At 46.0% G+C, this 12,500-nt stretch overlaps 2 protein-coding genes across 4 annotated transcripts in view; both read left to right on the top strand.

Annotated features, from left to right (window-relative positions):
• Positions 1-12,500, top strand: part of LOC116036403 (NLR family CARD domain-containing protein 3-like) — a 1,020,880-nt gene that overhangs the window by 959,628 nt on the left and 48,752 nt on the right. The gene's annotated exons all lie outside the window — the stretch shown is intronic.
• The window catches only part of spg11 (SPG11 vesicle trafficking associated, spatacsin), a 60,910-nt gene that overhangs the window by 18,258 nt on the left and 30,152 nt on the right, over positions 1-12,500 (top strand). For 2 of the 3 annotated variants that reach the window (XM_036003605.1, XM_036003607.1), the window contains exons 12-21: positions 1,071-1,142; positions 1,899-2,026; positions 4,015-4,196; positions 5,614-5,809; positions 6,110-6,313; positions 6,402-6,508; positions 7,266-7,411; positions 7,544-7,708; positions 11,057-11,123; positions 11,876-12,038. In XM_036003605.1, coding sequence (XP_035859498.1) covers positions 1,071-1,142; positions 1,899-2,026; positions 4,015-4,196; positions 5,614-5,809; positions 6,110-6,313; positions 6,402-6,508; positions 7,266-7,411; positions 7,544-7,708; positions 11,057-11,123; positions 11,876-12,038 — 1,430 coding nt within the window. The remainder of the gene's footprint in view (positions 1-1,070; positions 1,143-1,898; positions 2,027-4,014; positions 4,197-5,613; positions 5,810-6,109; positions 6,314-6,401; positions 6,509-7,265; positions 7,412-7,543; positions 7,709-11,056; positions 11,124-11,875; positions 12,039-12,500) is intronic. The other variant, XM_036003606.1, reaches the window with a different exon arrangement.

Below are 12,500 nucleotides of genomic sequence, written 5' to 3'. Positions count from 1 at the left end.
ACACATACAAACTTTGATAAAAATCCACCCATGGTGTTTAGAGTGAGATACAGTTTCTGAATGTGTCCTGCCTTCAGTCTCTGGGTGAGCTGGTCAAAATCGGCACGGCTTGTGACGTCACAAGCCGAAACGAGCAGGCTAACCGCAACCATTAGCTCGTAGCGTTAGCATGCTAATGCTAACGCTAGCATGCTAACGCTAGCATGCTACCTCGTTCTCAGTAGCAAAGCACTGCTACAACACACACAAGTTCACCTTAATCTCCAAAAGAACTACTTCCATGTGCGCCCACATTTAGAAGTCTCCCAGCTAATCCTGCCTTGTAACTGACCGAAGTTGTAGAAACAGCCTTTCTTTTACTGTCTATGGAGCTAGCTAGCTGACATGATCTACATCTGAGCTACTGGGCATGTGCAGTGCAATCAAAGATAGTACAGAAGAAGAAGAAGAAAAGAGGTCTCACTCTGTAGCTAAAACAGAGACCAGCTGAAAAGAGGATCTGCAGCAGTGAGAGAGAGCGGTGCAGTACAACAACAATATGGTGTTTTTTGAAAATTAAACCATGTAAACCTATTCTGGTACAACCTTAAAATACAATTATGAACCTGAAAATGAGCATAATATGGCTGCTTTAAAATGACTAAAATGATCCCTCTCTTCATCCCACACCCCAAACATGACATACAAAATGTCGTGGAACAGAAACAACAACCAGAGATATTTACAAGCGATCATTTTATTGTCATCGCAGTTTTAAAGCTTCGCCACCACCCGCGCCTATGAAAGAATATGCAACGAGTAAACCTTGCTTTTCCACAGCACAGTCAGGAATTGTTCCTATGATATAATATAATGGGCCTAGTGGTACATCAATGTTCAAAACAACAGGTATTTGAATGCCTGAATCCCTTCCCTGTATGACTTCAATCTTCAACCTGTTTACAATCCCACCAGCACAAAAATAGTTTTACTTTTATCATATTTTTATGCAATAAAAGAGAGTTCTAAAATTCCCTATTTTTTCCCTGTGGCCAAATATTAAACTGCAGTGGCTTTGTGTTTGTTTTAAGGGTTTCAGTGTGAAGAAGCAGCTCCACAGTATTTGCCTCTACACTGACGACAGGGACCTCCGGGAGTTTGTGGTGAGTTGACTTTAAGTGTTTTTCAATTATTATTTAATTTAAATGAAAATTTACTTTGGGCAGGGTAGATTTTTAGTTTTTTACTTGCCCGCTTTACATGTTACGGAGCCCCAGACGTGACATATGGGGAAAAATAACTACATTTTTACGATTTTTGCGATCTCATAATTCAGTATCATAATCCGCCAAAGTCAGCATATTTATGCAGGGGGGCCGCATTTTTTCCAAATACGCCGCACTTTCGCCGCATAAATTGCCGATTTCCGTGCAAAATATGCGGGGCTTGCATGATTTCATAATCCCCGCATTTTTGTTGCAAAAAAGTCCCATATATCTTAGCAGAAAGTTGAAAAATGTTGCGTTGACTTCACACAAGAGCAGCCAACCCCGCGATGAAGCCATGATGAAACCGCAATTTTTGCAAGTTCCCGCAATTTCATCGCATAAAATTGCATAAATATCCCGCATATTCCATTGCATTTTTTAAGAAAACGTACCGTATAATAATTTTTGCCCGCAACAATCACAAAAAAACTAATTTTTCTGGAAGGACTAGGTAGAACTAGGTAGAAGCAGGAAGATTTACACGTGCGTAAGGTCACAAATTAGCATTTCGTGGCCACAATTTCTTTTCTTTTTCGGATGTCATATCTGGGGCTCCATAACATTTTTACCTATCAGCAGTCTTAACGTTTATGTCTTCTCTGTGTACGTGTTAACAAGTCTCTGAGGCCTCTGATTGGTTGATCTGGTCAGGTGGAGGAGATGTCGGGGCGGGGGTATTTTCCCGAAGAGGAGATGCAGAGCGTGGCGTTCATCAGGGAGATGGAGAGGTTGGGGTCTCTGCCTGCATCCCGCTGCGCCGCAAACACCAAATCACACAGGTACAGATTACCATTATGTTCATTGTTGATACATTTGTGGATTATTTTCTGGATGAATGGATTAGTTGTTTAGTCAATAAAATGTCAGTAAATGGTGAACACTTAATACACCCTTAACAAAAACAAGATTACGCTAAAATAGACTAAAATACGTAGATTTAATCAAATATTTAGTGTTTATTGACATGTTTATATTGAGAAAAGTCCAATATGTTTGACTCTATAACTGCATGTCGCATTTTCTTGCCGTTTGTCGCATATTTCCGACACTTTTGTCGCATTTTTGTTGACATGAAAGCCCTACTAAAGTCAGCAAAAAAGTGTCTTAGCAAATCATGAAAAACAAAGATTACATTTTTAAAAGCAGGCGACCACACAGACGACTGATATGAAATATATGAAAACTCTGCTTCTGGGGGGAATTTCTGGGTCTCAAAGTCGGCAAATCTGCCAAAATTCTTGCATGATTGCAGTTCGAAAAACCGTTTCTAGTCTTTTTGGGTTTAGCGCACAATTAAATTAAGGGCCCTATTTTAACGATCTGAGCGCACGGCGTGAAGCGCCTGGTGCAGGTGCGTTTAGGGCGTGTCCAAATCCACTTTTGCTAGTTTGACGGCGTTAAAAAGGGTCCGTGCACCGGGTGCATGGTTCTAAAGGGTCGTACTTAGTGTCTTCATTAATCAGAGGTGTGTTTTGGGCGTAACATGCAATCAACCAATCAGAGATCATCTCCCATTCCCTTTAAAAGCCAGGCGTGTTTGGACCTTGGAGCATTGCTGTTATGATGGAGGATTTGCACCGTAATATATTTATTTGTAATCTTCTGCATGTGTGTGTGTGCTGCTGTGCGTCCCTGTGTGTGTAACAAGCATAGTGTGCGCGCTGTGCACGAGCCTAGGAGCATTTTACTAATGCTCTGTTAAAATAACAATGAAATGCTGCGTTATTGACTTTAGACCAGGTTTTTGTTGGTCAATGGCGCGATCACTTCCCACTGCCTCAAGATAGCAATACGCCCAGAATGCACCTGAACACACCTTCCTGTAAGACCAGCATGCCCAGAATGCACCTGAACACACCTCCCTGTAAGACCAGCACGCCCAGAATGCACCTGAACACACCTCCCTGTAAGACCAGCACGCTCATGGGCAACAGATGGGCGCAGGTGCATTTGCAATTTAAGTGACGCGGGCGCTGGACGGGAAATTGCTTAAACTAGCAAAGACACTTGCGTCGGGCTTTGCGCTGTGCCGGGTGCAAGACAGGACCCAGAATCTCTTGTGAACTTAAGTTGATATGTGGGCCGGATAAAAACCTGCAAGGGGCGGTCTGATTGCTGAGGGAAAGGAGCACACATCACATTAAAGCCTTTTAATCCTGTCAAACGTATAGTTTTAGATGATGTATTCTACTTTGTCCGATCTGAACTTCCTTTTCGTCTCCATCTTCTTTGTTTCTCTTTGAAAAGCGCTCCATCTTTCTGTGCGTCTAAGTCCTCTTAAGCCCCTCTGAATCCTCTCTTTATCTCCTTTTAAACCTCTCCTTTCTCCCATCCGAGTCTCGTCTTTTGAAGTCTCCTTTCGTCTAATCTCTCCCTTTGTGACATTTTCGGTTCAAATGAGGTCTCTGAAAAGTGTCTGTGTTCCTGTCCTCTCCTCTCCCTCCCTCCCTCCCTCCCTCCCACCGGGTCACCTCTTCTTTCTCTCGCCTGAACCTCCACTTTTAAAAAATTCCAGATAACTTTCTGTTGTCTAATCTCTCCTTTTGTAACGTAAAATGAAGTCTCTGAAGCAGTGGCGGTTCAAGATCATTTTTAAATAGCGGGGCCAGGCTGGGGCCACATGCCATTTTAGGGGGGGAACGAGGATTAATGTTACGGGGGCACTGGCCACCCTTGCCGTTCACCCCCCCCACCCCCCCTAGAACCGCCACGCTCTGAAATCTCTGTGTTGAAATTGAGAATTAAAACCCTTCCCATCCTCTCGCAGCAGGGTCCAGATGGTGCACAGGGAGGCAGGGGGTGTGGGTGAGGCGGTTCTGGGGGCTCTGGCAGGACAGAGGACGTCCCAGGGGGACGAGGGACTCTGGAGGAACGTCAGACTGGACTGGGTGAGGAACTGGGACCAGAGCTGCCAGACCGCCGTCCTGCTGTCCAGACTCCAACACACAGGTTAGACTCCCAACACACAGGTTATGGCGCTGTCACACCGACCCGATAATCGGCCGTCGGACAGTCTGGCGAGGCCGGTGACTCGAGTCTGTTCGGCGTGTTCCATGCCGTCGTCCGTTGGAGGAGCCGTCGGCCTTTCATTTGGCCCGACGTGTTCATCCAATCAGCTGCCGGTTTACATTTTTTGGGCAACAATACAGATTAGCGGCGCCTGCTGTTATGGAGACGTATTACGTATCGCGCGCGCGCAGAATGTACGCTCAAGTTGGTGTCGCTTCGGTGTGTTCTGAGGCACTTTTTTGACCTCGGGGAGCCGACTGATCAGTCCGACTGCCTTTTCTGCCGACGGTCGGCCGTCTGGTTGGGGTGTCAGGGGCTTTAGACTCCTAACACACAGGTTAGACTGTAACACACAGGTTAGACTGTAACACACAGGTTAGACTGTAACACACAGGTTAGACTGTAACACACAGGTTAGACTCCCAGCAACCCTCGGAATAAGAGAAGATTACACTTTGTTGTCTGTTCACACAGAAATTTGATTATTGTCAGTGTCGATTAATCTGTGGATTATGTTCTGGATGAATGGATTGGTTGTTTTGGTCTCTAAAGGCTCTGACACACCAACCCGACGGCCGACCGTCAGCAGAAAAGGCAGTCGGTCGTACTGCCTCCCCGAGTTGGTCAAAAAAGTGCCTCGGAACACACCGAAGAGACGCTGACTTGAGCGTACGTTCTGAAAACCGGCAGCTGATTGGCCATAATGGCGGCTTCGTTCAGAATACGATCTCATATTGTACTAAAATAGTTCACCGAAACGTGTTTCTGAAAACATTTTAAGAGAGAAATAGGCCGTGCAGTTGCTGAATCTGTCTTCATTTCAGGTCAACAAAGGTCAGTTTAAAAGATTTTTCGTCAGATTTTGAGAGGCGTTAGTCAGGCTCATCCCGCTCGTCATTTCCAGGTTAGCTCTCCACCAATCAGATTGACCATTGAGTCCGACTGCCCGCCTTCCGATTATACATGTCAAATCGGCCCAAATGAAGGCCGCGGGCTCCTCAGACGGACGACAGCACGGAACACATCAAACAGACTCGAGTCACTGACCTCGCCAGACTGTCAGACGGCCGATTGTCGGGTTGGCGTGTCAGCGCCTTAAAATGTCAGAAAATGGTGAAAAATGTGGATCAGTGTTTCACAAATCCTGTGGCAGAAGAATTTCCCAGACTGCAGAAAAGTGTTAGACGTTAAAAATTTCAATTTTGCTCAAAAGTGGAGATCTAAACCCTTGGCTCAAAGATATTCAGTTTACTGTCACAGACGAGAGAAGAAACTAGAAAATATTCACATTTAACAAGCTGAGATCACTAAAGTGCTATCCGTCTCATTTCTCTCTCTGTGTTTTTGGTTTCCTCAGAGGTGACTTCCTGTGACTCGGCGTTGCTATGGCGATACCTGACGGCGCTCCACGACCAGCAGCGCGTGGTGGACTGGATCCAGAGCGGGGAGGCGTCCGGCGGCTCCCGGTGGCCCGAGTTAACCCCCGAGCTGGTCAACAGCAACACGGTCTGCAGCAGCTACATGAGGGAGCAGATCCTGGACCTGCTGGCCAGGTAGAGCTTTAGGGGTGCCTGGCACCCTTTTAACGTAATTGTTATTAAACATTATTCTACTGTGCATTTTGTACCATCATAAACCAGCCTCTGGAGACTCCACCAGCTGACTTCTCTATTGGCTGTTGAAACAGGAGACGTCTCTTATGTTCTAAAACCAGCCTCTGGAGACTCCACCAGCTGACTTCTCTATTGGCTGTTGAAACAGGAGACGTCTCTTACGTCCTAAAACCAGCCTCTGGAGAAAACCCCCTTTGAGCTTCCAGCCTTCTGACCGTTGATCTGTGTCTGCTCCTGCAGGAGAGGTGTGTTCGTCCCCGAGGAGCTGTCCGACCTGGAGCAGCTGCTGTGGAGGCTGGCTCAGGGCGGAGGGGTGATGTCTCGGTCCCCTCCCGTCCCCCAGTACCGCTCCCCCCTCGGCCTGGACCTCCACAGCCTCTTCATCTCCTTCTGCCTGGAGCACGGCCTGCAGTACCTGCTCTACACCTACCTGGAGCACTACAGGTCTGTCTGGGGGAGCAGCGACTTCAATTCAAATATCAGTCAGGAAGTCAATCAGCTGCTGGTGAACTCTTGTGTCCGTCCTCCACAGGTTGACACCCAGAAACTGTCCCCTGTTGACCAATCAGAGCGTGTCAGAGAGCCGGCCGTGGTTTGAGATGCTGGTGAAGATCCAGGAGATCACCAGAGACCTGTCAGGTACCACACTGCTGCAGGGCATTCTGGGATAGGAGGAGAAAACACTCTGGGTTGTTTTGCATTTCTTTAAACCAATCACAGTCGTCTTGGGCGGCGCTTAGCTCCGGACGCAGTGGCTCTACTAAATAGCCTCGGGAAGCCGTACTTTATTTTCTGACCTTTTAATAGTTTAAGCAATTAATTGAGTATTTGAAAAAAAACATCTGGCAGAAAAAAATGGTAATGAAAGTGATCATTAGTTGTTACAGCTTTAGTTGTAGTCGATAAGTAGGTTTGATTTCATCAGATCATAGACAAACACAACATACATGAGAAGCAAGAATGGTCTTCATTAATTCAATTATCTGTGTGTGTGTGTGTGTGTGTGTGTGTGTGTGTGTGTCTCTCTCTTTTTGTCTCTCTCTCTGTCCGCCTGTCATTCTCTCTCTCTCTCTCTCTCTCTCTCTCTCTCCCTATCTCAATCTCTCTCTGCCTGTCTCTTTGTCTGTCTCTGCCTGCCTGCCTGTCTCTCTCTCGCTGTCTGTCTGTCTATCTCTCTCTCTATCTGTCTGTCTCTCTCCCTATCTCTCTGTCTTTCTGTCTGTCTCTCTCTCTCTCTCTCTCTCTGTCTGTCTGTCTCTCTCTCTCTCTCTCTCTCCCTCTATCTGTCTCTCTCTGTCTGTTTCTCTCTCTCTCTCTCTCTCTGTCTGTCTGTCTCTCTCTCTCTCTCTCTCTCCCCCTCTATCTGTCTGTCTGTTTGTCTGTCTCTGTGTCCCAGATCCAGGACTGGTGTTCCAGGCCAGTCTAACCAGTGCCCAGGTGCTGTTGCCGGGCAGCCAGGCGTCCCTCAGCAGTCTGCTGTTAGAGGGACACAGTCTGCTGGCCCTGGCTGCCATCATGTTCGCCCCCGGAGGAATCGACCAGGTAGTCTAGGAACATAACTTTTACTGAAGTAAAGTCATATTATTACTTTTTTAAGGAGTAATAACTAAAGAGTAACATTTACATTTCATTGACAACATTGACTAATTTACCCAACGCTGTTCCTGTGTGCAGGTGGTGGTTCAGGGCCAACGCTCGGGCCAATCAGAGAGGACCGTCGACCCCCAGCTCCTGAAGTTGGCGCTGGCCCCGCACGCCAAACTGAGGGCCGCCCTGTTCCCCGCCGGGCCCCGAGGACACAGCCCGTCCTCCGACATCTCCGTCTATCACCTCCTGCAGGTACGCTCACACCCGTCTTGCATTCTCTGTAACGTCCAGCAGGGGGCGACTCCACCGGCTCCAATCAGAAGTCCGTTTCTATAGAAGTCTCTGAGAATATGAGCCGACTTCTCTCTTGATTTATTACCTCAGTAAACATATTCATAATGAGTTTATGGTCTCTGTCGGTACGCAATCTGTGCTGCCTGCACCATCCGTTATGCGCAGATGATAATCCTGTTTACGACACTGCACAATCTGTTCCACGCTTGCGCACCTTTGCACCGCGGGAATTTAATTAATTTCACAGCGCTCGCAAAGAGGAGTGTGGTGGAAACTGAAGGTTTGCAGTGACAGAAAGACTCGTACTTCATTCCACATGTAACCAAAATTGTTACAATGAACAGAGCGGACTCAAATGCAAGGCTCCAAAAGATAACAAATTTATTAAACAAAGACCGGGGTAAAAACTGGCGAGGAACTCAAGGGCAGAAACTAGGAGGGAGAGGGATTTGAGGGGAGAACCTAGGATGGTGAGGGACTAAGGGAAAAGCCTAGGAAGGCGAGGAGCTCAAGGGCAGGAAACTAGGATGGCGAGGGACTCAAGGGAAAAACCTAGGAAGACGAGGGACTCGGGGGCTGGAGCTAGGATGGCGAGGGACAGGGAGGCAGGGAGTAGGATGGTGAGGGAGCTCAGGGAAGCGCGGGGAAACCGGGGCCGGAGATCCGAGGAGGAGGCACTGGAGTAGGGAAGCTGAGGGCCGAGGAGGGGATGGCTGGCTGCGGAGATGGAGGTAGGAGGAAGCAGGGTGCCGTGGGAGGAGGACTGGATGGAGAGGCCAGCTCACTGGATATGGAGGTTTGGGAAGTGATCACTGCAAAAACAAACACAAAGAAGGGTAAGACAAGGAAACGCACAGGGACAGGTAATAGCAAAAGGATTTTCTCTGATAGTTTCTGCGAACGTCACCGGTGACGCTGAGACAACGATTCAGCGGAGATGGTCTGTTGAGCCGGGGTTGAAGTACTGGGCTTGATTGTAGATGGCTGGCAGGTGTGCGCGGCGGGACAGCGGTGATGGTGATTGCAGCAGGTGTGTCTCGTCAGCCGGCAGGCAGTAGACAGGAGGGGGAGGAGGGAAAGCAAAAGAGACACAGGGAGGGAGACAGAACCAACAGAGGAAAAGAAAAACAACAGCTAGAGAAAATAAACAAAAACTCACAGCCAGCCGACCCCAACCATCACACAAAATGGTGTATGTTCATGGTACATGTAGGGCTGCAACTAACGATTATTTTCATAGTCGATTAATCTGTTGATGATTTTCTCGATTAATTGATCAGTGTTTCCCAAACGCCCAAGATGACGTCCCTCAAATGTCTTGTCTTGTCCACAACTCAAAGATTAGAGTTTACTGTCACAGAGGAGAGAAGAAACTAGAAAATATTCACATTTTAGAAGCTGGAATCAAAGAATTTTTACTTTTGTCTTAAAGAAATTACTTAAACCGACTAATCGATTTATCAAAATAGTTGGCGATTAATTTAAAAGTTGACAACTAATCGATTAATCAATTAATCTTTGCAGCTCTAGTTACATGTAACAACTCCTTTACTATTTTGGATTGGCAACTACGTAGACACCTCGTAATGCATAGTGTAAGCTACATTTAAAAACATCACAACATTCCCACGCTACATGTCACAAAAATAAGAACGTCGCCAAGGCGTAGTACACGGACGTCGATGAGCGGTTTTGGATCAGTGACAATAAGTACTTAATTTAAATATCGTCATTAAACAGACCCGCCGTTAACTGCATAATGAATAACATGAAGTGTAGCCTACAAAAATAGTATCCCGCGGTGCAAAGGTGCGCAAGCGTGAACAGATTGCACAGTGTCGTAAACAGGATTATTGTCTGCGCGTGCGCGAACATTTTGCGCATAACGGATCGTGCAGGCAGCACAGATCGCGTACCGACAGTCTCAATCGCTAGTTTCAAGTGTTCTTCAAACCAGCATGATGTAAATGATGGTCCCATTTATTTAAAACGGACGATAAAGCAGGGGATGCTTTAGGACCTGTCAATCAGGACAGAGGCTTAGCAATGCTAACCATGCTAACACTGGGGACATTAAAATAGACCTCAGTTTGGTTTTGGGCTGTTGTCTGTGTTTTAATCTTTAACTTTGACCGTCTACTGTGTGTTTTCACTTCAGCAAAGTTAACTGGAACTTTTTGGTCGTCCAGAAATGTCTTGTTCAGCGTTCTGCCAACCGAGCTAGCTGGCCAGCTAGCGCTAGCATTAGGTAATAACTTAAGGGAAAGTCTGCAGACTTTCTGTTCTGCCTGTACATGCAGATGAACGGCTTCTGTACCCGGAGGTCCGTGTTTACCAGGCGGTAAATCTCCACTAGATGACATGCTTCAGAAGGTTTGGAAAATCGGCAACCTTCCCTCTTTGGCGTTTAGCTTATCGCGGGCGCCAAAGCAACCATAAACACGTCATCCTCCCCAGCTCTGCCCTCTGGTTTAAAAAAAAAAACGAGATGGCAACGCCCATGTTACCAAACTCGAGGCTTCAAAACAGAAGTCAACACACAATGTGACATTAGGGCTGCTGCACACTGGCTGCGTGGCGTGAGTGTGGCGTGAGCGTGGCGTGTCCGCTGCGTGGCGGCTGCGTGGCGTTTTCTACGTCTTTACACACCAGAAAGGTGTCTGACGCGGAGCTGCTGCTGCTGCTGCTAGCCTTGTCTGTACACGTATGTTTCCCATTGATAAAATGAAATAATAGCGTGTTCTTCAACTTTATTTTGTCAATATTTTTGTGTTTGTACATTTGTTTGCACATATTTTGAGATATATATATATATATATATATATATATATATATATATATATATATTTATATTTCAATTCCCTTTCCTGAGATAATAAAGTCCATGTTATTGTTTTATCAGAATCCAATTGAAATACGATTTAAAAATTACATTTAAATCTGCATTTATGTCAAAACCTCGAGACTTTCAAACATCAAAATGTCATTTATTAATATGTATTTGTGTCAAAATGACATGTAAACATCTTTTCCTATTCTATGTTGCCTGGAAACGCTTCCAACACGCTTGCGTGTCACGTGAAAAATAGGCATCGGTTCTATTTCTAGCATGCACGCGTTTTTGGCGTGGCTCGAGCCGCGCTTGAGACGTGCGTGTCACACAGGCAGTGTGCAAGCTCTAACCTGTTACCATGGGAGCCGGAATAAAAACGGACACGCCACGCAGCTGACACGCTCACGCCACGCAGCCAGTATGCAGGAGGCCTTAACTCTACTAACAGGCAGTGTGTGTGATGTGTGTTCCAGTCGCTCCACCCTCTGGACCCATCCCGGCTGTTCGGCTGGCAGGCGGCAAACACCCTCAACTCCACCGGTAAGCTCTGAAAACCAGCTTCAACATCATCAACTAAGGCTGAACCATTAATCGCTTTTAAATCGAAATCGCATCTTGTAAGAACGCGATTTAATGGACTGTGCAATATTTAGTTGAATGTTTGGTTTAACATTTCATTATTCCTCTTTTCAGTATTATATTTACTGTTTTGTTCATAAGATAAATGCTGGAATAATGCTACGTATCACAGATTGTTTACCTATTTTCGGGGGATTTTTCTTTTATTTTTTTAATACTTTTATTTAACATGATTGTAGAAGGTGCAGTATGTAGATGCTGCTATTAAACTGAGGCATCTCGGACATCTCAGTTTACAGGAATATACTGGTACTTTTTTTTCTGCCCTATTAACTTACGTTGTAGCTTGTTTCTCCGCTGCCGACTGCAGAGATATCGCTAATATGGGACCAATGTCAAAGATTGTTCACATCAGAAACCTAGACACAGAAACATAGGAAAATAGGGTCCAGGTTGAAAAATAAACGGTAGTTACCCTTTATGTCAGGAGAGAAACGTTTCATTGCTTTACAGCCAGCCGACTTTCTAAGAATTCAGATTCTGTTTCAATAATTTGGTATATTCATATATCTGTATTGTTCCGTCTTAGTAGCCGTAACACCAGACTTATTCGGCTTTCATTTCGATATTTTAAAAATGTGAAATCGGAGCATGAAAACCAATCTGGATCTTCAGGCGTGTGCGTGAACCTTTTTTGGGATTATGGTCCACAGAAACGTCGGAGCTGCCTCATTTCTCCAGCCCTCACCTGGTCAACCGGTTCGCTCTGGTGGAGAACCTGGACTTTCTGTACTACCTCCGTCACGGCCGACCGTCCTTTGCTTACGCCACCTTCCTCGTCCAGCAGCTGAGCGGCTGCAGCGACGTCCCGCTACTGTGAGTACGACGCAATTAAGGACTAGATTGCCGATCATGTGTGGACTTCAGCGGTACTCATAATTCACCTGTCTGACACCTTCACACTGTTAATGCTAACATTAGAATTGCACTCATGCCTCAGCCTCAGGTTGTGTCAATATGAAAGCAGGAATCACGGACTTCTGGGATGATATCTTAAACATTTATCAAATGTAAACTGAATTATTTCTTTGAATGTTCTTGCAAGGTTTACAGTTTGTTCTTTTATAGGGTGATTTCAGTATTTTTTTTTCAACCTGGACCCTATATGCCTATGCATTGGTATCAAAGTGACTACTGTGAACAAAAATTACCCAAATTGGTCCAGTATTGAGCGAGAACGCTGTAACCGGCAGCCATGAAACAAGCTGTAATGTATCGCTACAGGACAAAACAGGACAAAAGTTCTGTTGTTGCTGCGTCTGACTGCTGTCTGACTGC

Source organism: Sander lucioperca, chromosome 7 (genome assembly GCF_008315115.2).
Source record: "Sander lucioperca isolate FBNREF2018 chromosome 7, SLUC_FBN_1.2, whole genome shotgun sequence".
Taxonomy (NCBI): Eukaryota; Metazoa; Chordata; class Actinopteri; order Perciformes; family Percidae; genus Sander; species Sander lucioperca.
The sequence above is the reverse complement of the archived record's forward strand: the minus strand, read 5'-3'. Positions and strand labels throughout refer to the sequence as shown.